General features: G+C 49.0%; 1 protein-coding gene across 1 annotated transcript; it reads left to right on the forward strand.

Moving 5' to 3' along the window:
- Positions 1 to 6,337: 6,337 nt before the first annotated feature.
- Positions 6,338 to 21,461, forward strand: Cc2d1b (coiled-coil and C2 domain containing 1B). Its single transcript, XM_006977741.4, has 25 exons — positions 6,338 to 6,476; positions 7,717 to 7,799; positions 10,333 to 10,477; positions 11,489 to 11,592; positions 11,933 to 12,094; positions 12,488 to 12,613; positions 12,778 to 12,937; positions 13,107 to 13,288; positions 13,441 to 13,516; positions 13,620 to 13,730; positions 13,814 to 13,944; positions 14,188 to 14,260; positions 14,447 to 14,571; positions 14,964 to 15,081; positions 15,161 to 15,333; positions 15,700 to 15,825; positions 17,188 to 17,246; positions 17,332 to 17,448; positions 17,718 to 17,791; positions 17,899 to 17,957; positions 18,168 to 18,219; positions 19,547 to 19,646; positions 19,804 to 19,894; positions 20,948 to 21,077; positions 21,327 to 21,461. Exons 2-24 carry the CDS (start codon positions 7,734 to 7,736, stop codon positions 21,074 to 21,076), a joined length of 2,559 nt encoding a protein of 852 aa, XP_006977803.2. The 5' UTR covers positions 6,338 to 6,476; positions 7,717 to 7,733; the 3' UTR covers position 21,077; positions 21,327 to 21,461.
- Positions 21,462 to 22,701: the final 1,240 nt, after the last annotated feature.

Here is a 22,701-nt window from a genome sequence, read left to right on the forward strand (position 1 = left end):
CATGATGTATTTGATTGTGAATGATGTAAAGTAAAATTGATTTTATAGGCAAGACCTGGTAGGGTTCTGTGTGCGTCACAGTGATAGTGCTCCTTGTGTGCACGAGGCCCTGGGTCATTTCCCACTGCTGAATGCAAACCAGAGCTTGTGCCCTGGTGCCTTGTGCCCTGCATGGTGGTACATACCTGAAATCCCAGAATTTGGGAGACTGAAGCAGGAGGATTACTACAGGTTTGATGCTAGCCCGGGCTACATAGTAAATTCAAGACCAGCCTGAAAAAAAAACAAAAAACAAATAAGAATTGCTAGAAATACTAGGTATAAAGTTTTAAAAGGAATCCCTCCCAGAGCTAGAAAGATGCCTGAGTGGTTAAGGGGACTTGCTCTTGCAGAGAATCTAGGTTCAGTTTCCAGCATCCAATGGCAGCTCACAACCGTCTATAACTCTGGTTATAGGGTATCTGAAACCTTCCTCTTGTCTTCCAAGGCACCAAGAGTACACATGGTACATATACATGTGTACATGCAGGCAAACACTCAAATCTTTAAAACGAAATTTTGTCTGCATCAATGTGTATATACCACCTGTGTGCCATCAGGAGAGGCCATCTCAAACTAATTACAAATCGTTGTGAGTAGCCATGTGGGTGCCGGGAACCAAATCTGTGTCCTCTGCTGAGCCACCTCCCCAACCACTATCAGATTATGTTTTTAATTTCCATGACTAACTAAAAAGAAGACTGAAGATGTCATTTACAGAAGAAAAATGAATGACTAACAAAATGAAGCAGTTTGAAATGGATCAAAGACATGACTCTAAAAGCTAAAATGGGAGCTCTTTCAGAGGATCTGAACTGCGTTCCTAAACTAAAGTCAGACAGCTTGCAACTCTAGCTCCAGAGGATTTGACACTCGCCTGTCTTCCATGGATATCTCCATGAACACTTACAAACAACACATTTTAATTGCCAGAAAAAAATCAAGCTGAAGAGACAGCTCAGTGGTGAAGAGCATACACTGCGCTTGCAGAGAATCTGAATTCCTCTTGAACCTGTTATCTGGCAGCTCACAACTGCCTGTATCTCCAGCTCCAGGGTATCTGACACCCTCTTCTCGACTCTGAGAGCATGTGCACCTGTATGCATGTGCCTACACACAGATCCACACAAATACATTAATCAAAACCTTTTTGAATTTTTAAAAATCTTTAAAAATCTGGAACTTGACTGGGGAGAGGGTTCGGTGGGTGCAGTGTTCCCTGTGTGAGCCTGAGAACCTCACCAACACACACAAAAGCTGGGCACAGTGGAAAGCATATGTAACTCCAGCATTGGGGGTTAGGAGCCAGGTGAATCCCTGAAGACTTGATGGCCAGCTGAAACTGCTCTGGGGTTGCTGAGAGTCCCTGTCTCAAAAAATAAGGAGGAAAGCAATAGAGGAAGACACCAGTATGAACCTTTGACTTCCACTTTGCACGTATGTGTTCAGCTTATGCACAGACACATAGGCAAGTGCACCTAAATGCACACACCTGGTAGGCAAGAAATTCTCCACAAGAAATAGCCCCAACGAGTAACAAATGGGACACCGGCATGAGATTAAAAAGATTTTGCGCCGTAAAGTGCAAACAGCCTATAGAGTGGAAAAGAAACCTTTACCAGTTATGCTTCAGTGCCTAAAATATATAAAAAGACTACAAAAATTAAAACACTAGCTAGGCATGGTGGTGCACGCCTTTAATCCCAGCACTTCAGAGGCAGGGGGATTTCTGTGCGTTTGGCTAGTTTGAGCTTCATGGCGCCTGCCAGGGCTGCATGGTGTCTCCAAAAGAAAACAAAACATCGGAACATCTGGCTCTCCTCTCAAAGGGAGTAACTAAGAAATAGTTTGTTTTGGAGCCAAATATGAGTGGCGATGGCCCAAGAACACAGATTTAGGGTGTCCCAAATACCACATTCAAACACGGTCGCAGTTTTATGGAGTTTTTATAGAAACACAAGGAAAGTAAAAAAAATGAAAACCAGGTGCCTTTTATGTGGGTGCTAGGAAATGAACTCGGGTCCTCTGAAAGAGAAGCAAGTTTTTTTTAACCACTGAACCCATTTCTCCAGTTCCAAAGAAAAACTTCAAATACGTTGGTGGAAGCTTCAGTTGGGTGGGTTACAGCAAGGTGGAGACATCCTTGCTATGGGCCTCTGATGTTACCTGATGGCATTCTTAGCTTTTGGCTTCGAAGCTAGAGATCCATTCACACATTCCAAAAGGATTTAACTGATAATAGTGGACAATATAAATGGCTAATTAGGCACCTAAGGTAGACCAAGATAATTTGACTCCAGACCTGCAACATTTCACCTCTCCATAGTAATTGAAATTATAGTTACTAATCTGCTTTCTAGAATGTTAAATGTAGGCACAACTTTTTGGTAACCTCCATTAACAGAAGTTTCTAAAATAACTATAATAGAACTGCCACATGACCCAACTGTATTACTCCTGGGTATACTTAGAAATAACTATATCCTACTGCGGGCCGCGGGAATATCATAAGAACTCAGCTGGTTATGGCAAAGTCACTACCTGGAGGAATCAGGGAATTTCTCCAGAGGAAGCCAAATCCCAAGGAGTTTTTGGTGTTGCCTTGTTATATATCAGCTGTATTCTGTTACGAAATGTGTGCCTTCATAGTTTTTCCAATTGACTTTCCCCTAAGAAGGACTAACAGTGTAGACTGATCACTCTCGGGACATACACATTCCAGGTATTTGGAGAACAGCCTCAGGAAAGGCTTTCTCTGGAATCAGATTATCTCCCTTAGCCACTTTCAAGGACTACAGGAACCACCACCCAGGTGGGCGCCCAACTTCAGAGGACTAACAATGATAACAGCCCATGTGCAAGTCTCCTGACTTACGGTAAATTCCACAAGGAGACACCGCCTAGAAGAGGTGGACATTAAGTAATAGCTTTACACAATTTAGCTTGGACCCTCCCTTTATATACTGGGACTTCCAGGGCAAAAAGCGGAGAAGAGAAAAGAGAATGGAAGAACTAGATGGGTAAGAACTTGAGATGGGGAAGAACTAGATTGAAGGGCTAAAAGAGAGGACTAGAGGAACGAGATGGAAGATGAGGAAGAGCCAGATGGGGAAGAACAAGATAAGGGAGAGCCAGATGAGAGAGAAGGAGATGGGAGAGGAGCTGATAGGGGAAAGAACTAGATAGATGAGAACCTAGAAGGGACAGAACTAGATGAAGGAATTAAGATAGAACCTAGAGGGGACAGTAGATAAATATAGAGAAATCAGGCAAGAGAGGAGCTAGCCATGAGAACAGAACTGAAGCTGTGTATAAAGGATGTTATGCCAAAGGAATTAAAGCAAGTGGACTATAGAACTCGGTGTGCTGAGATTTTGTTTCCTGAAAATAGTCCTTGCTGTTAGTAGTTCTCTCTCCTGAGCCCCTGGGATGTATAATATTGAGGCTGGTTCCTCTAATATTATACAAGATCCTACCATATAAATACTTACACATGAATCATGTCCATTGCTGTTCTATTCACAATAGCAAGGAAATGTGATTGGCCTAGATGTCCATCAATGGATGCAATGTGATGCCTATATGTACACAAGGGAATTTTACTCACCTGTAAAGAAAAATGAAATTAGGAAATTAGTAGGAAGATGAAGTGATAATACTACATGTTGTGTCGTGTGAATGCTAGCTTTTAAATATTTATATTACATAGTAAAACCATTATCTCACAACAAACCCAAAAAAACTCCCACACAAAGAACTCTGGACAGCAAAACAGCCCATTACTGGGGAGGTTGCTCCTTGAGTAGGAGAGTGGTTCTATCAGCATAAGGACGAGAGTCTGGCCCTCAGAACTAAAAAGCTGGGCCTGCGGGGGCTGCGGAGATGGCTCAGTGGTTAGAGACACTTGGCAGCTCTCACAGAGGACCCAGGTTCAATTGCCAGAACCCACCTGGCAGCTCAACCATTTCTAACTCTGGTTCCAGGGTATCTAATGCCTTCTGGCCTCCGTGGGCACTGCACATATGTGGTACACTTACATAAATGCGGCAGAACACTCATACACATTTATTAAAAAAAAAATCTGGGCATGGTTGCATGAGTTTGTAATCTCAGCACTGGGGGATGAGGGATCCTAGAAGCTCACTAATCAGCAAGCCTAGCTGAAACAGCTTCCAGTTCAGTGAGAGACTTTGTCTCAAGGAAATAAGGTGGAGAATGGAAAGCTGTAGAGGAAGCTAGGAGGTGCTTCATGAGCATGTGATAGCCACCATATATATACAACATACACACAACTCCAAATGCACTTTTCTATCACCTGGACAGGACAATAGCCCCTAGGAAAACTACATGTAGAGGCTTGGAAAACAGTGTTAAGTTTATCTTTACATGTAAGTTGGCACAAAGGTGATTCTTTACCATTATCCACTTAGATACATTAGATGAGAAGTTTTCTTCTTCACTGGTCCCTCTGGCCATTGCCCACTCTTAGCCCTCCATGCTCTGTTATACACTATCTTCTACATTAACTTCTGAGTCTCATCTCAGTTCATTACGTGGAGAATACAAGGATTTACGAGTCCGGGGTGGGCCAGAGTGAGATTCCTGAAAGACAATTGAAAAGGAAGTATTTCAGTGGCCTTGTCTTGTGTTAATTTACATACACAGGCAGGTGTCACTAGGGCTGGGAGGTAGCTTGTCTAACATGAATAAATCCCTGGGTTCCATCCCTAAAACCTCACAAATCCCATAGGTGTAATGCTTGCACTGGGAGATTTAGACAGGGTCACAAGTTCAAGGTCATCCTTGACTACAAATCAAACTGAAGGTCAGGTTGGACTCCATGAGACCGTTTCCAAACAAACAAACCTGTGGGAATGAACAAACGTGTGTCATGCTCTGCTTTGGAAGCTAGAGATATCAAAATGGGGCAGCAATAATGTCTGCTTTTGTGGATGAAACTGAAATGATATTTTTGTTTTGTTTTTGTTTGTTTCATTTTGTTTTGTTTTTCGAGACAGGGTTTCTGTGTAGCCCTAGCTGTCCTGGAACTCACTCTGTAGACCAGGCTGGCCTCGAACTCAGTGATCTCCTGACTCTGCCTCCTGAGTGCTTGTATTAAAGGCATGCACCGCCACTGCCCAGCAGTAAATGTGAAATGTTGTACTAGTGAGAATTCTAATTGGTCTTAATAAAGTCAGATTATCAGGGTGAAAGCTGAGAGATCAGAGAAGCAGTACAGCCAGCCACTAGAAAAACTTTTTCTTAAGATTTATTTATTAGGTATACAGTATTCTGCCTTCATGTATGCCTGCAGGCCAGAAGACGGTACCAGAGCCACCATGTAGTTGCTGGGAATTCAACTCAGGACCTTTTGAAGAGGAGCCAGTGCTCTTAACCTCTAGAAATCCTTAGACTGAAAAGGCAGAGCTCCTGTCTCTGCCTTATCACTTATTCTCTCTCTCCCTCCCTCCCCCTTCTCTCTCTCCAGCCATATCACTTCCTGTTTCCTCCTCCCAAGTGCTGGGATTAAAGGTGTGTGTCACCACTGCCTGGCCTCTAGTGGCTAGCTCCGCACTCTGATCTCCAGATAAGCTTTATTTGTTAAAGCACAAACAAAATATCACCATGGTCGTATGTCTTTGTATATACCTTAAACATTTTATTATAAAAAAATGTTAAAATAACTTTAAGAGGATTAGCGTGTGTACCACCCCGTGGCTACAGAACTGTTCCTTCAATCTGAACTGACGCCTGCCGTTCCTCCATGAAGTGAGGCTGCACATGTGGTGTGGGTCACGGGGTCTTATAGGACAGAAAAAAAGGGGAACTTTGGGCATGGAATAGTCCATCTGCATGCAGGTCAGTTCCATCAATCCCGATCTAAGAGGGCTCCTTATGAGTCAGAGGCGGCCTTTCAGTTTGCAGCGATCCTCCTATCTCAGTCTACCGAGTGCTTTGGCTCCTCTAATCTGGTTTCGTCCCGTCCTCTGGCTGCAAAGGAGCCCCATTTCCGGAGAGTCCGGTTTTCAGCGCCTGGGGGTGGGCTGCGAGGAAGCCCCATCCTCTGGCCATCCTCCAGAACCCAACCGAGGGACTGGGAGAGGAGCGCAGGACCCGAACCCCACACCAGTCTCGCTGTCAACTGCTCGGCGATGCCTGCGCACTGCCAGCCCCGCCCCCAGCGTCACCTGCTCGGCGATGCCTGCGCACTGCCAGCCCCGCCCCCAGCGTCACCTGCCTGCGCGCCCCGCCCGCTTGCCCCGCGCACATGCGCACTGCGAGCCGCTGGCTGTGGTGTCACGTGCCGGGCGCGAGCCGCCGCCTCCTGGGCGGGTGCTTCCTGTGGGGCCGTCTCCGCCGCCGCCGCCCGGGGGCCGCGGGAAGCCTGGCGGTTCCGGGCTGTAGGAGGCCCGGTTTTGGTTCGGATCGGCCGCGAGGTATGCCACGTGCCCGCCTCCCGGCGTGTGGAGTCTGGGGGACGGCCGGGGAGATGGAGGTAGCTGGAGCCGGGGCGGGCCGGGCCTGGCCGTGGGAGGACGCGCGGGTGTTGGGGAGCCCGGCGTCGCCCCTCGACGCGGACGAGCCTCTCCTGAGCCCCGACCGAGGTTCCCCCGGCACCGGAGTGGCTGGGGAGCGCCTCACTCTCCCGAGCGCCTTCACTCCCGCAGCCCTCCCCGGCTGACACTACGCCGTTTCCCCGAGTCGAAATCTGACACTTGGGAGTGCCGAGCGCTTGGGTGCTCACACCCAGGGAAGCTCGCAGCCCTATTGACTCCAGCTGCAGGCGTGGGACCCCGTCTGTGTCTCAGTCCCCAGGCCAACCCACGCTCCTTCATAGACTTGGAAGATGCTCAAAGCCGAGGTTTCCCGCCCGATGTGATCTCCCACTTGCCCATGCACCTTTTGCAGCCCATGATGCTTCCCACTGCTGTCAGGATAACGCCCAAATTTAGAACCTTAAAGGTGTTTCTGTGTCGCCCCTGGTTCATGTCTCCATTCTAGTCTCACGGTTTGGTTTATGCCTCAGTGATCCCGGGCCTGCCTTTTCCTTGTGTAGGCCAAGCCATTTCTCACTTTAGAACTGATATCAGTTTGTTTGATTTGCTTGGGATTCTGCTCTTCCCCCGTCTCTAAACTTTTATGACTCAGCACAGGCATCATCCTTTCTAAGATGCCTTTTTTGATGTCCTAGACAAGGGGCCACCTCTGGCATCCATGGCCTTCGATGGTTGTCTGCCCATGGGTCTGTTTCCTTGGAGACTGGGATGGGAGCAGACGAGTTTCTGCACTTCCAGTGCGGGGTGGGTTTGTGCCACAGTACCCGTTGATCACTTGTGACATTTTTCAGAGGATCTGAATGCTGAGTCAGGTGCGGAGTGTCCAAGGAAACTGTGATGATAAAAACGATCTGTGTCTCTGTTGGCTAGTGGTACCCATTAGCCACATACAGCTACTGCACTTGGACCTAGTGTTGCTCCCATGCCCATCAGACAGTTCAGTAACTATTGTGTACAGACTCTCCATATCACTCTGTTGACAGTGGTACCCAGCCTTTCATCCACTGCCTTCTCTTGCCTCCGTGCTTTAATTACAAAGTGGCGTTTTACCACTGGGACCCCTGTTGGGTCATATCTCACCATCAACACCAGTCTAAGCCTTCAACTTTACACCCAATAGGTATCTAGCCCGCCAAGATGCCAGGGCCGAGACCTCGGAAGGGCCCTAAGACCAGAGGCCAGGGTGCCGAAACTGCAAAGCAGGTATGGACCTGCCTGGTCTCCCCCCACCCCCACCCCACACCTTGGAGTGGGGATCTTTCGTCACCTGTGTGGTGTCTTGTTGGTTCATAGAGGATAGGCAGTGCCTGTAGGGGTAAAGTCCTTTGAGTTCAGTGACCAGCACCTGACATCTCTTGGGTTTCAGCTCTGCCGTTGTCCTGTGGTGGCCAAACCTGAGTGTCAGGAGCCTCTAGGCGTGGATTGTTCTGAGACCTAAGTGTTCTCACGGTTTTTTTTGGGGGGTGGGGGGTGACAACTCTGCTGTCTAGCTCTAGGATGCCAGGACTTGAGGGCTGTAGTCAGCGGCAGTCAGCTACTGCCCACAGACAAAGGGACAGACTCTAGGGAGGGAGTCTGAAGAAGGCAGGTCTTCTACGTTTTCTTCCTTCGTTTCTTCTGGACCTTAGGCTATTGTTTGTGTTGTCTTCTGGAAGCATGTAGGCTGGGCTTGGTGGTCCCCATCCAAAATCCTTGTACCGTGGAGGCAGAAGTAGGAAGGTCGTGAGTTTAAGGCCAGTGTGGGATACATAGCAGTTTCCAGTCAGCATGGACTGCGTAGCGAGCATGATTCACACAGCAGGACAGATGGCTTGAGAAATGACTCAGTGGTTAAGAGTGCTGCTGCTGCTGCTGCTGCTGCTGCTGCTGCTGCTGAAGAATGGAATTGAGTTCCCTGCACCCACTTGGTGGCTTACAACCATGTGTAACTCCAGTTCTAGGGGATTTGAAACCCTCTTTTGGCTTCCATGGGCACTGCAGCCACACAGTGCACATGCATACATGTGGGCAAAATCATACATATTAAAAAAAACCTTAACAAATCAGAACAGACAAATAAAAAATCAGGTAAGGGATGAGTTGGGGTAAAGGTTATAGATGTCATTTAAACCTTATTTTAAATTATTTTAGTTTGTCGTTCAGAAAGTTTAAGCTATTACTGAACACTGGGGTAAACTAATACCTATATCTGCCTAGAATATTCAAAATAATGGACACAGAAAATAAGATGGAGAGGGGAAGATGGGTTAGTGTTTAATAGGCACAGAGTCAGTTTTGCACATGAATTCTGTGAATGGATAGTAGTGATGGTTGTATACCAATGGGAATGTATAATATCACTTAGCTTCACACTTGAAAATAGGTAAGATGGCAGATTTCATGCTATGTTTATGACAGTTGAAAAATAAATGTGGTGCACATGCATATAATCCTAGCACCTAGGAAGGCTGAAACAGGAAGATTGTGAGTTCAAGGCCAGCCTAGGTTATGCAATGAAAGCATGTCTCAAGTTACCCCCTCTCCCTAAAAAAGATTAGGGTGTGTGTGTGTGTGTGTGTGTGTGTGTGTGTGTGTGTGTGTATGTGTAATAGGATCTCTCAAGATGGTGAGAATTAACTAATAAGTCATGAATAATGCTAAGTCTCGTGACCAGCAGCTGCTGCTGTTATTGTTAATTATAATAGTGGCCCTGTTGTTTTCTTGGTTTCTTTAAAAATTCTCCATGTTTTAGACCTGTTTACCTGTCTACAAATTGGGTCTCAGAGTGAATAGGGATGAACTCAGGGTCTTGAGCAAGTGCTCTTCTATTGAGCTGTAATCCCAGCCCTGTTTTTCTTTTAATTTTGACACAAGTTCTTTCTCAAGTGGACTAGGCTGACTTTGAACTACCTTGTATCCCAGGCAGGTTTTGAACATATAGTCTTCCTGTTTCACCTCCTCCAGTGCTGGGATCATAAGCATGTGCCGCCACATGTAATTTTGTGATTTTTTTTTTTTTTAAAGAAAGGGTCTCATGTATAGCCCAGGTTATCCTTAAACCCTCGATCATCCTGTGTTCACCTCCCAAGTGCTGGAATTGCATGCGTGTGCCGCCATACCAGGCTTCGTCATGTGATTCTTTTTTGCTGTTTATTTTGTGAGATGGTCTTGAGTTCTAGCCTGGAACTCACTATGTAGTGAACTCACAAGATTGGCCTTGGACTTGGGATGTTTTCCTGTCTTAATTCTTATGTTCTGGTTCATTATGTGATTAAGAAAAATGATTTAGGTGTATGTATGTGTGAATGTATGCCACATGTGTGGGTGTCCATAGGCCAGAAGAGAGCATCAGATCCCCTGGAGCTGGAGTTACAGGCAATTTGGCTTTTCTATTAAGAGCACTTGGGTGTGGTTCCCAGCTCCCACATGGTAGTTTAAAACAGTCCATAACTTCAATTTCAGGGGATCTGGCTTCTGACCTCGAGGGTACCAGGTACACATGGTATCCATTCATACATGCAGACAAAACATTCTTATACATAAAATTATAAAATCTCTATGCCAGATGGTAGTGACCCATGCCTTTAATCCCAGCACTTGGGAGGCAGAGGCAGACAGATCTCTGAGTTTGAGGCCAGCCTGGGCTACAGAGCGAGTTCTGGGACAGTCTGCAGTAGTTCCTGGGCTACATGAGAAACTGTCTCGAAAAACCAAAATAAATAAATAAACTCTAAAAAGAATCTCTCTGTGTTCTTAGCTGGGTCTTTTCGTGGAGTTCAACACTGAGGACATGCTCCTGGGGATGGATGAGACTGAAGAGGAGGGCGACCTGGAGGCTGAGCTGTTGGCGCTCACTGGGGAAGCGGGGAGCACAAGCAGGAAGCCAGCACCCAAAGGCCGTGGTGAGTTCTCACCCCTGGGCTGGTGTAGGCCCATGGCGGAGAGAGGGTCCCTTGCCTTACAGCCTGGAGGACTCAGTCAGCCTGCTCCCCTAGTTGTTTTGATAGTTCTACCCTTCCTGTAGTTCAGCCACAAAGAGGTCAGTTATGGACAAATCTGATTGTTTGCCTTACTCAGGTGATTAGCATTAGTCATGCATGGGTAGGGTTTCATATACAGTACGGCCATCAGCACTGACAGGTTATGTGCACAGTAAATAGAAGTCATGTCAGATGAGTAAGCGAAATCTCCCTGTAGGTATCAGAATAAAGAGGCTGAATATTCCTCTTAGCAGGAACCATCAGAGGCAGCCTGTTTATCTTTGAGCTAAAATCAGTGACATGACTGGGAAGGCCTCACTACCCTAGCCCTGCTTTGGACTTAGACAAGCCTGGGCTTGAATATTGCCACTTACTAAGATTGTGAATTTGGGGAAATGGGTGTTGGTGCATCTTAGTTTATTCAGTATAGAAAATGAGGATAATATGGGCCAGTTGGTGGTGGTGCACGCCTTTAATCCCAGCACTCAGGAGGCAGAGGCAGGTGGATCTCTGTGAGTTCAAGGCCTGGTTTACAAATCGAGATCCAGGACAGAGAAATCTTGTCTCAAAAAAAAAAAAAAAAAAAAGGTGGGGGGATAAACAGTGTTACCCATCTTATAGAATTGTAAGTAGTAAGACATTGAGTAGATGTTAAAAGCATTTACAGATGTGAAAGGCAGTGTGGGGCAGTGTGTCAGTACACTAGCCTACAAGCAGAAACGCAGGCAAGGAGCGGCTTGGTACTTGTCGGGGAGCCCAGGAAGGCGTCCATAGCACGGGTCTTTTGAACTGGGTCGTGAAAAAAGCGTGGGACCTTTCTGAGTGGGGCTGTGCTGTGGAAGGGATGGGGGTTCTGCCTGGGGAGCTGCCAATAGAGTGGATTAAAGCCCCTCCTTTCCTGTCCAGCACCTTACCTGAGTCCTCTCTCCTCAGCCCCCCTGCCCATGGCCCACATTGAGAAGTTGGCAGCAGACTGTATGCGAGATGTGGAGGAGGAGGAGGAAGAGGAAGGGCTGGAGGAGGATGCAGACCTGCTGGTGTGTTTGCCAGGCTGGTGTCCAGGGGTCGAGCTCTGAAGTGTTGGAGGAGAGAGCTCTTGAGGGGCTGGGGTTTGTTCCTCTTTGTCCGACCAAGTGAGCACCTTCCCTTTCCTGGCCTTGACTTCTGGTCTGAGATCTGTCTGCAGTTTGGAATTCTCAGATTCTCTTATTTTTATCAAGGTCTCCCTTGATTAGATTAAAGAACTCTTGGTAAAGGGGACTAAGCTCAGGATTTGACATTGGCAGATGCTGCTGGGGATGCCGGTCCTTTAAACATTTTCTCCAGGCATGAGTGCAGCCACCAGGCGCCCAAAGTTCTTGGACTGTGTTTCCTCAGACAGAGCTGCAGGAGGTCCTGGGCGTGGATGAAGAAACTGGACTGCGCGATGATGGCAGTGTGGCAGCAAGCCCAGACTTGTCTGAGGAGACGACACAGGACGACACTGAACAACCTGGCGTGCAGACAGCCTCCCAACAGGCTTTACCTGCAGCGCCTCAGGTAGGTTTTGCAGAAGGGCCCTAATGTGTCTTTGATGCTCCTGTGTGTTCATGAATAGTGTGCATGAAGCATGGCTTATACAGCAGAGTTGCCAAGTAACTCGAACCCCCACACAGAGAGCAGGCATGAGAAACTTCCATAGCTGACAGACTTCAAGGGCCTTCCTGTTCCGGCCACTCCTGGACGCCTCTACTGATTGGGGCGGGGGCTCTGCTTGCCTGATATAATGTCTGGCCTCTCTTGTGGGCTTTGCCTCATACTCTGGGGGTTTAGGCACCTCTTTCTCCTGGAGTCCCAGAGATCCGTCTTCTGGGGTAGCTTCCTCACAGGGAGAGAATGGCAAGGGCCTAGCTGGCTGTGGAGTGGCCCAGCCCTGAGCTGAAGTATCTGCAGGCTGGAGGGCCTCGGGGGCTGCAGGCTTTGCTGGAGGAACGGATCCGTAACTACCAGGAGGCCGCAGCCAGTGCCAAGGAGGCTGGTGAAGCTGCCAAAGCCCGGCGCTGTGAGCGAGGCCTGAAGGTGAGTCAGGCTGCTGTGAGGCAGACTTGGAGAGCGGGGCTGTGGATAAGGTGGGGGCACAGGGAATGCCACTCACAGGTGGGGTAAACATGGTGGATCACTAGCCTGACTTCCAGCAAGGCCCAGGCCGCTACCTGGGTTACTAGTCTAATTCTTTCCTTCAGACTTTGGAGTCCCAGCTTGCCACTGTGAGGAAAGGCGGGAAGATCAGTGAGGATGAGATTCCACTTCCAGTGGCCTTGGGCAAAAGGCCCCTACCCCACCAGGAGATAGCCAATAGGAACTCTGAGACAGACTCTTCAGCTTCCTGTGCCATGGAACCAGGTATCTGAAGACATCCTTTTCTGGTTCCTCTAGCCTGCCTACCCCAGCTGCCTGCCTGTCGTTGTTCCAAGAATTCCTAGACCAGCAGGACTTGGGTTTTGGGGGGTTCTGGAACTCCCTCCTTTGACTCTGTAGCCATGTTCTCTGGGGGTTCTTTTGTTTTATGTAGACAACCTTTTCCAGCCTGAGACCAGCCTCCCAGGCAGCTCTGCCATAGCCCCCCTGCCTGATGCAGACCCAGACCCACAGGCCCTGTTGTTAGCCCGACAGAGAGAGTACAAAGTAGCTGCTCTCAATGCCAAGCGGGCTGGAGATCTAGATCGTGCCCGGGAGCTCATGAGGATTGGGAAGGTATGACACCCTGCTTTCCTACTGTAGATGGGGAAGCAGAGGCTCAGAGAGGGAGCCAGATAGCACCTAGGGGAGAGTGGCCTGGTGGAGTTGTTTCAGGCCAGGTTCTTGGGGTGCGCTGGCTAATGCCTGTAACTGCTCTTCTTCTGCAGAGATTTGGTACTGTCCTGGAGGCCCTGGAGAAGGGGCAGCCTGTGGACCTGAGTGGCATGCCCCCAGCACCTGAGGGTCAGTCAGATAATGGGGGTATCTGCTTGGGCTGGGACTAGGAGGACTGTGAGGTGTGGGGTTGGCCAGACACTCTGCCTACCTTGCTACTCTGGATCCCCAGATCTGAAGACCCTCACACAGGCTTCTAAGGCCCCCACAGCAACTGGAGCCCTGTCCCCAGCAGTGGAGCAAATGCAGCCAGTGATGGCCTCTGACCTCCCAGCCACCCCAGGTAGGACTTAACAGTGGGGCAGTGGAGTGGGGGCCTGGGAAGAGGCAGGGTGAACTGATAGTTTCTTTTTACTGCCTTTACAGTGACCCCTGCAGAGCCAAAAACAGTGCTGGATGCTTTACAGCAGAGGTTGAACAGGTACCGGGAGGCAGGCATCCAGGCCCGGGCCAATGGGGATGAGCGCAAGGCCAGGATGCATGATCGAATTGCCAAGGTGAGCCCGTTGCTGTCCAGCCCTATCCTATGCTGGCCTGTCCTGGCTGTGCCTTTCCTACCCGCTTCCCTACATGCCCTGGTCTTCTCGGGGTCATTGTCTGTTTACGGAGCTCTTGGTGCCTCGGGACCCCTTTTCTTCTAGGGCTGCAGCCTTTCCCTGTCTTCTCTCTCTGCCTCTCTGCAATGAGGGCATAGAGCCTGCAGGGTGCAGGGTGTGAGAAATCCCTTCCTTCCCATGTAGCAATATCAGGATGCTGTTCGAGCTCATCAAGCAGGGCAGAAAGTTGACTTTGCTGAGTTACCTGTTCCTCCAGGTGGGTAAGGCTTGGCCTATGGAACTTAGGAGGTTTCTGAGCAAGAAAGGAGGGAGAAAGAAGTTTCTCATATGTGTGCCTCCACCTTGTGCAAGTTACCCACCCCAGAGCCGGGCAAGACCCACAGCAGCCTCACGAGTCCTTACTGCTGCTGCCTTGTTCCCTCTCTGCTCGGTCTCTTCTCAGGATTTCCTCCCATCCCTGGCCTGGAGACCAGGAAAGGTATCCAGGAGGATTCAATGGCAGCAACTTTAGCAACTGCCCAGAAACTGGCCTCAGAAGATGCAGACCTGGTAGATGAAGATGAGGAGGTTTGGCTATGGGTCCAGGACTTCAGGGTTTAGTCAGGGGGACAGCAGATAAGGAATAAACCCAGACCCTGCTGTAGTATATTAACCTCATAAAATAGAGATCTTTTCCTCTGGTTTAGAGAAAAACTTTGTCAGAGGCAGAACTAGAATTCAGACATGGGTATTTCTGACCCCCAAACCCAAGTCTCTTTTTAGTCCTGTGATGCTTCCTGTTGGGGAAGTTAGGCTAGAAAGCTTTTGAAGTTTCCGCCTCTGAGTTCTATAGCTCTGGAGGCAAAGCCACTCCACTGAGGTCGCAGAGTGAATGGGTGCAGCATTGGGTGGGTAGCCAAAGTCTAGGCCAGGGTGGGAATGATAACTTTGATAGCCTCCTAACTGGGTGCTACCTGCAGAGGGACACCCCAACACAGGCCCCAGTGGCCAAGAAGCCAGCACAGCCTCTGGCTCCTTCATCTCGTCTTCCGACAGAGCCCAAGGCCTCGGGTTCTAAGGAACCACTGAGTCCATCCGGTGAGTCAGGGACAAACAGGACTGAGGAGTGGAGGTCCGGAGAGAGGCAGGGCCCTAACCATTGGCCCTCTTCTTTTAGCTCGGGAGCAGCTGGCGCTGCTGGAGGCTCGGAAACTACAATACCAACGAGCAGCTCTGCAAGCCAAGCGCAGGCGGGAGCTGGAGCAGGCCAAGTCCCACTTACGAGTGGCTAAAAGTCTCGAGGCCCAGATCATCCAGGTCCGAGCAGGTCAACCCATTGACCTCTCCAAGGTGAGTCCCACCTACTGAAGCAGAGGGCTGCCTCAAAAACAGAGGTGGGGCTGGTTGATGGGTTGAGGTGGCTTCAGGGCGGAGCGAGGACTTGTGTCAAGTGGTGTCACCCTTTTGTAACCCTGAGATAGACCATTGGGGAGATAGAAGGGGAAAGGAATATGGGTCACCTGTGGTCAGAGGTGACGTGCAGGGCCAGTCTAGGAGAAGCGGTGCTCTAATAGCCAGGGACAGAATGAGGCCTAAGTGTCACTGGAAGTTAATGGCAGTTGGGGAGGAAAAGTATAGCATGGATTTCTGTGTTTGTTTGGCTCAGTAGAGGTGTAATCTTACTCTTGGGCCCGAGGGGCCTTATGATCTGGGCAGGTGCCTTCACCCTTGACGGATGAAGAGGGCGACTTCATCCTCATTCACCATGAGGATCTGCGACTCTCCCAGAAGGCTGAGGAGGTGTATGTCCAGCTACAGAAAATACTTCTGGAGCAGCATGAGGTCAGCAGCCCATATATCTCTGCCTTCTCTGTGTGCTAGCATGGGTTCAGAGGCTGACTTTTCTCACTGGCCTAAGGTCGGACCCAGGACAAGCCGTTTTCCTCATTTGCAAAATGAAGCTACCCTTTTTTATTTACTTATTTATTTATTTATTTGCTTATTTATTTTTGGTTTTTCGAGACAGGGTTTCTTTGTGTAGCTTCGCGCCTTTCCTGGAACTCGCTCTGTAGACCAGGCTGGCCTCTAACTCACAAAGATCCGCCTGCCTCTGCCTCCCAAGTGCTAGGATTAAAGGTGTGCGCCACCACCGCCTGGCCTTTCCTTCCTTCCCTCCTTCCTTCCTCCCTTCCTCCCTTCCTCCCTCCCTCCCTCCCTCCCTCCCTCCCTCCCTCCCTCCCTCCCTCCCTCCCTCCTTCCCTCCTTCCTTCCTTCCTTCCTTCCTTCCTTCCTTCCTTCCTTCCTTCCTTCGAGCTGAGGATCGAACCCAGGGCCTTGCGCTTGCTAGGCAAGTGCTCTACCACTGAGCTAAATCCCCAACCCTATTTAATTTTTTTTAATATGTATGTTTTGCCTACATGTGTGTATACATATATCATATATGTGCCTTGTGCCCGTGGAGGTCCGAAGACATTGGATTCCTTGAAACTGGAGTTACAGGTGCCTGTGAGCCACTGTGTAGGTGCTGGGCACCAGATTCAGGTCCTCTGCAAGAGCAAGTGCTCTTAACCAGTGAGCCATCTCTCCAGCCCCCTTTTTTCATGTAGTTATGAAGCGGAATGGGTTTTGTGAAAGGGAATTGACCTGAAGTGCTGGCTTTTCTGGGAAGACTGTTCTGAGGTGTATGCTTGAATTTATTTTCTGATGCTGCTGATCTTTGAGACAGGATCTTGCTGTGTACCATGCATGCTGTCCTAGAACTCATCATGGACCCTAGACTGACTTCAAACTCAAAGTCCTTCTGCCTCAGCTACCCAAATGCTGGAATTAGAGACAAGTGTCACCACACACACACACATAAATTAAGTTTTGAAAGAATTGGGAAATGGCTATCCTGAGAGGAAGCACCCAAGTGTAGTAGAGCCACGCATGGTGGGTGATACATACCTGCAAGACCAGCACTTGGTAGGGTGAGGCAGGAGGACTGCCATGAGTTCCAGTGTGGGCTGTATAACTGAGTTTCTGTCTCAAATTGATAAACACGCGTTAAGCAGGAAAGTGTGTTAGGAAGAGTGCCCTAGGAATATGTTCTGTAGGAGAGGTGAACGAAAGAGGACTGTTAGAAGCTTTGAGAGGTTAGCCTTGAATGCTAGCCTTGGCAAGCCCTGCTCTGGCTGTGGAGTCACTCTGGGCTCCTGTTTCTAGAAGTGCCTGCTGTTCTCCAAGCAGTTCATGCACCAGGGCAATGTGGCTGAGACTACCCGGTAAGTGTCAGGGTGTGCTGGCTTGTTGGGTTAGGGACCAGATAACAAATCCTACCTTGCTGACTTGGTTACCCGTCCCTGGCAGGTTTGAGAAGCTTGCTCAGGACCGAAAGAAACAGCTTGAGATCCTGCAGCTAGCCCAGGCCCAGGGCCTTGACCCTCCCAGCCACCACTTTGAGTTGAAGACATTCCAGACTGTGAGGTGCCAAAGCCTGAGGGAGACTGGCTCTGTGCGGGGATAGGGCAGGTTTGGGGCAGAGCCTGAGTCTCTTCAGTACCGTGGGTATTGGAGTGTGTGGAGGGGGCGGGGTGGATGTGCTGCCTTCCGAGAGAAGCTCAGAGCTGCTGTGCCCTAGAAGTGGCTCAGAGCAGGAGTCGGGGCACGGACCCAGCCCTGATCCACCCTGGACCGCTGTGCCGGCTTGTCCCGCTGCTGTCCTTCACTCGGCACCCCTTCCTTCTCATCTGTAGGATCTTCTCAGAACTCAACAGCACAGAAATGCATCTGATCATCGTCCGGGGCATGAACCTCCCAGCCCCACCAGGTAACCCAAGGTCACCTTCCTGAAGGATGTGGTTCCCGTAGCCGGTCTGCTGCCTGGGCACCAGGCTCTGACTGCGCTTTCCAACCTGACTCCTTTTTTCTTTATAGGAGTGACTCCCGATGACTTGGATGCTTTTGTGCGCTTTGAGTTTCACTACCCTAACTCGGTGAGGTTCTGCTAGGGTTAGGGCCCTCTGAACCCCAGTGCTGTTGAGTGTCTCGCCGTCTGGGAGAGGCATGGCCATAGGGATGGGTTGACGGCACTCTGGCCCGTCTGCAGGGGTTGCTGTCCTTACTGCTGACCCAGCCAAAGCGTTGTGCCTGTAGACCTGGTTTGTTCTTTATCTGTCTTAACTTCTTCCATCTCACTGCTGTAGGACCAGGCCCAAAAAAGCAAAACAGCTGTGGTAAAGAATACAAACTCTCCAGGTGAGTTACATATAAGACCCATTTCTGCTCTCACTTCCTGTGTGACAGCCCAACTTCTCATGTTTTTAGAGCTGCTGTCTTACTTGGCCCCACCCAACTCAAAAATAAAGGCAGGTATTATTAACAGTTCTCTTACATAGTTGTGAAAACAGGCCGAGTGCTGGAGAGGGATCAGTGGTTAAGACGTACTGCTCAGCCCGGCAGTGGTAGCGCACACCTTTAATCCCAGCACTCGGCTGGGGAGGCAGAGCCAGGTGGTCTCTGTGAGTTCGAGGCTAGCCTGATCTATAGAGTGAGATCCAGGGCAGGCGCCAAAACTACACAGAGAAACCCTGTCTCGAAAAGGGGGGAAAAAAAAAGAATGTACTGCTCTTGGGCTGGAGGGATGGCTCAGTGATTAAGAGCACTGGCTGCTTTTCCAGAGAACCACAGTTCAATTCCCAGCACCCACATGGCAGCTCAAAACTGTAACTCCAGTTCCAGGAAATCCAATATTCTCACACCCTCACACAGATGTACATAAAATTAAAAAAAAAAGAAAAAAGAATGTACTGCTCTTGTAGAAGACCTGCTTCTGCTTCCCAGCACCCACATCAAGGAGTACACACCCTCCTGTAACTAGCTCGAGAGAGATATGACGTCTCTGGCAATCTTGGTCACTTGCACACACACGTGCATACATACACACATAAAACTAATAAAGGTCTTTTTAAATTTCTATGAGACAGGATCTCAGTATGTAGCTTGTAGCTCTGCCTGGCCTGGAACTCAGAGATCCACCTACCTCTGCTTTCTGAGTGCTGGGATTAAAGGTGTGCACCACCACACCTGCAGAAAAAAATTAATGAAAATCTTAAGAAAAAGCAATACAAAAACTGAGCCTTGAGGTTAGTTGAGTAAAGGGATTTGTCTGGGAGCTCACAGCAAGGAAGTGTTAAAAATGGACTTGAAGGCTGGGGTGTGGTGGCTCACACCTGTAACCCCTGCTCTTGGGAGGCAGAGGCAGAATCACAGCAGCGTTAATGCCCTGTGGTCAATATAGTGAGTTACAGGCCAGCCAGGGCTACACAGTGAAACCCTGTCACAGGCAAGGGTCAGGGTGGGGGTGATGGTACTTGAATCCAGGAATTCTCACTCCAGATTCCAAATGCTTTCCGTTATATAATCTGTATCTCTAGGCACCAAAGTGTTTACAAGGCCAGAACCTACATGGTCTGCCTTTCTCTGGTGGCTGACACCCTGAATCGCAGGCAATGAGCTCCAGAGAGGAAGCCTGCCCTGGGCTTCCTTTTCTACTTCCCTAAGAAGTCCAATCCTCTCCTTGCAGAATTTGAACAAGTTTTCAAACTAAACATCAACCGAAATCACCGGGGCTTTAAGAGGGTGATCCAGAGCAAAGGAATCAAATTTGAGATCTTCCACAAAGGGTAAGAGTTCTGTCAGTCCCACTGGCAAAGCAGAAGGGGAGAAATGGCAGATCTGTTCCCGCTGTTCCTATACTGTGGTTTGCTTGCATTGAACGTGACCAGTTCATTCCTGCCCGCTCTGCCCAGGCCAATCCTCTGTTGCCTCTTGTCTTCCCAGATCCTTTTTTAGAAGTGACAAGCTGGTTGGCACAGCACACCTGAAATTGGAAAGGCTGGAGAATGAGTGTGAGATCAGAGAGATCATGGAGGTAGGCCCAGGATGAGCTGATATTCTTGGAACTCTATTGAGGGTTCTGTGCACATTTTCAATTTGTCTGTAGTGTGCTTTTGGAATGAGTTGTATCCCCATGTTATATATAGATGGAAGAAGTAAAGAAAGTCTGAGCAACTTTCAAAGGCAGCCAGATGGGCAGTAGCCATACTCTTTCCATAGTCTGAGACTACTTAAGTTCCTAGGAGGGACAGTTGAGAGAAGACTCTTGAGGATTCTGACCAATGCTCAGTGTGGTCTAGATTTCTGTTTGTAGGGCTGTGTTGTGCTTGGGGCAGTGGGCAAGTAGCAGGAGGCCAAGAACGAGCTCCCAACAGGAAGTGGATGTAGTATTTCTAGATCATATGCAAATTGTGATTGAAAACCGGGCAGGAAGCTCCTTAAGCTTCCATGACCTTACAGAGTTACACAAGCTGAGGAGCGTGAAGAACCGGCCTTTGACAAATGGGGAGCAAGCCAGTGAAGAAGGGACTCGTTAGTTCCTAGTTTGTGCTTGGTAGAGCCAGGTCCGGACAGATCCTTACTGATGCTTCTAGAGGCTGGAGCTTGCCTCTCCCCACCTGGAGCTGTCCTAACGTGGGGCCTAGTCTGAATTGCCTAAGGGTGGTCGAATTTCTCAAGCTTCTTGCTGTACTTTGTACTCAGTCATTCCCTTATCTGCCTTAGAAGAGGGCATGGCCTGAGTTCTACTTGTGACTGCTACCCAACCGTCCATTTTTCTGTGGCCATGTGTGAGGGGTAGGCTCTGGCTTCAGACTGCTCCTTGAAGCCAGTGCTAATTCTAGGAGTTAGGAAGATCAAGAGGAAAAACAGAATAGAGCTATAGGTTTCTCATCCTCAGCCAGAGCACTGACACCTTGATTTCTTGGTTATTTATACGATCTTCTGAGAGTAAGCAGTCCACCACTTCCCATATTGCAGAAGGCAGGCAGGGCTGTCCTGATGCATACACCCAGGATGCCTTATTTGCTTGGGACCTATCTGCCCTACCTGCCCTCAATTACTGTCCATTTCTCTGTGGTTGTCACAGGTTCTGGACGGAAGAAAGCCCACTGGGGGGAAGCTGGAGGTGAAGGTGAGGCTTCGGGAGCCTCTGAGCAGCCAGGATGTGCAGATGGTCACTGAGAACTGGCTGATCCTGGAGCCTAGGGGCTTGTGAGGTGGGTAGTTCTCTGAGCCACCAGATCTGTCTCCCTGCTAAAACAAATTGTTCAGCCATTTCTAGGGAGAAAGCCTTTGATTTTTTTCTTCTCTGAAGGAGACCAAAGGCAAAACTGTTGGGAAGTGCTTGTGGGTTGTTTCTGAAGTTCCACAATAGACTTGGGGCAAGAAGAGAGCTTCTCATTATTAACTGTTTTCAGAAACCTTTTAAAAATTGGATGGTTTTCTTTGTGCTTTTGCCTTGTGAGGTGGTCAGCCCTGGGAGATAATCGGCCAGCACTGGTACCAGCTCACTGACCCAGCTTTGCTGGCTGCAAGAGCCTCTGTACGTGAGAGATGCTGCTACCCAAGCACCAAAGACCCGAGAACTAACCGCTGCCTGGGCTTTCCTCATGCTGCTTCTCCTGGGCCTCCATGGAAGCAGATCCTAGGGGCTTCTCATACAGCCTCCCACCCCGCAGATGTGGGTGAAGACAAGGATTCCCCCATTGCTCTGTGCCATAGAGTCCTATTGCCCCTTAACCTCTGCATAGTAACAATGGACAGTTTACTCCAGCCCCCAGTCGCTCCATTTCTGGATGTGCCTTTCAAAGATGTAACTCTTAAGGGATGGGAGACTTGAGGGTGATCGGAAACCTTCCCTGCTTAGGGGAGGGGCAGAATTCCGTGACTCCAGCTGGTCAGTGGCAGCCTGTCCCGCCCAGCTGTTTTCCCCTCTGCCTGTGCCTTTGGTCCTGACACCTGCTGCACTAGCCTTCCTGCTTCTCAGGGGACTCAGGACAGGAAGTTACTTTGGTACTATTGGTGGGAAGGGGAAGGGTTTCTTGGTTTTGGTCCATGTACCTAAGATGTTAACTGGGAAGAAAAGAAAAAAAAAAAAAAAAAAAAAAAAAAGATCAGTTCTGTGTAGCCATTTTTATTTTAAAACTAGGTCTAATGCCCTGTAAGGACTTTATGTTCTAAACTGTTCACTTACTCTCAAAGTCTACAAATGCCCTGTTTCCGGTCCCTTTAAAAGCCAAAGCAGCAGTATCGTGTGTACACTGTACCTGTGCATTCCTCTTATGAGAAGGCCTGTCCTTGAGCTGATCACTGGCTACCCCCAAGTTCTATAGCTTTTGTGGTGAATGGGTGGAAATGAAGGGACAGGCAGTTGCAGCAGAGTTAATATTCACACATTATTCTAGATTCCTCAGAAATCAGCACCTCAACTCTTCCCATTTTAAAGCATTAACCTCAACAAAGTCTTCCTTCAGATTTACTTTATATTTTTATTTATTTATTTTGGTTGTATAAGGCAGGGTCTCTGTAGTTCAGGCTGGTCTTGAACTCACAGCAATCCTCCTGCCTCAGCCTCCCTAGTGCTGGGATTACAGGCACGAGCCACCATGCCCGGCTTCCTCAAGATCATTTGTGAAGGCTCTACGTGAAAGAAGTACATTCAGCTGCTGGTCACTAGTGTTGCATAAACACAGCTCAGGGGTGAGCTTTTGTGTGTCTGTTGGAGATAACAGGCTGGACCATGCTTCCCTGCCCTTAAGAACTTATCAGAATGATTAGTGGGTAACAAGGGAGAAACTGCGGACGAGTGATCTTCCCCAGAGCCCTCTGGCCAGTCACCTA

The sequence above is a fragment of the Peromyscus maniculatus genome, chromosome 2 (genome assembly GCF_049852395.1).
Source record: "Peromyscus maniculatus bairdii isolate BWxNUB_F1_BW_parent chromosome 2, HU_Pman_BW_mat_3.1, whole genome shotgun sequence".
NCBI classification, from domain to species: Eukaryota; Metazoa; Chordata; class Mammalia; order Rodentia; family Cricetidae; genus Peromyscus; species Peromyscus maniculatus.

Bases quoted from the DNA above. Each gene is read 5' to 3' on its own strand.
- Cc2d1b (XM_006977741.4), top strand. From the start codon at position 7,734: ATGCCAGGGCCGAGACCTCGGAAGGGCCCTAAGACCAGAGGCCAGGGT. The intron at 17,958-18,167 runs GTGAGGTTCTGC...TCACTGCTGTAG, and splicing joins AGTTTCACTACCCTAACTCG to GACCAGGCCCAAAAAAGCAA. The intron at 19,647-19,803 runs GTAAGAGTTCTG...TTGTCTTCCCAG, and splicing joins TTTGAGATCTTCCACAAAGG to ATCCTTTTTTAGAAGTGACA.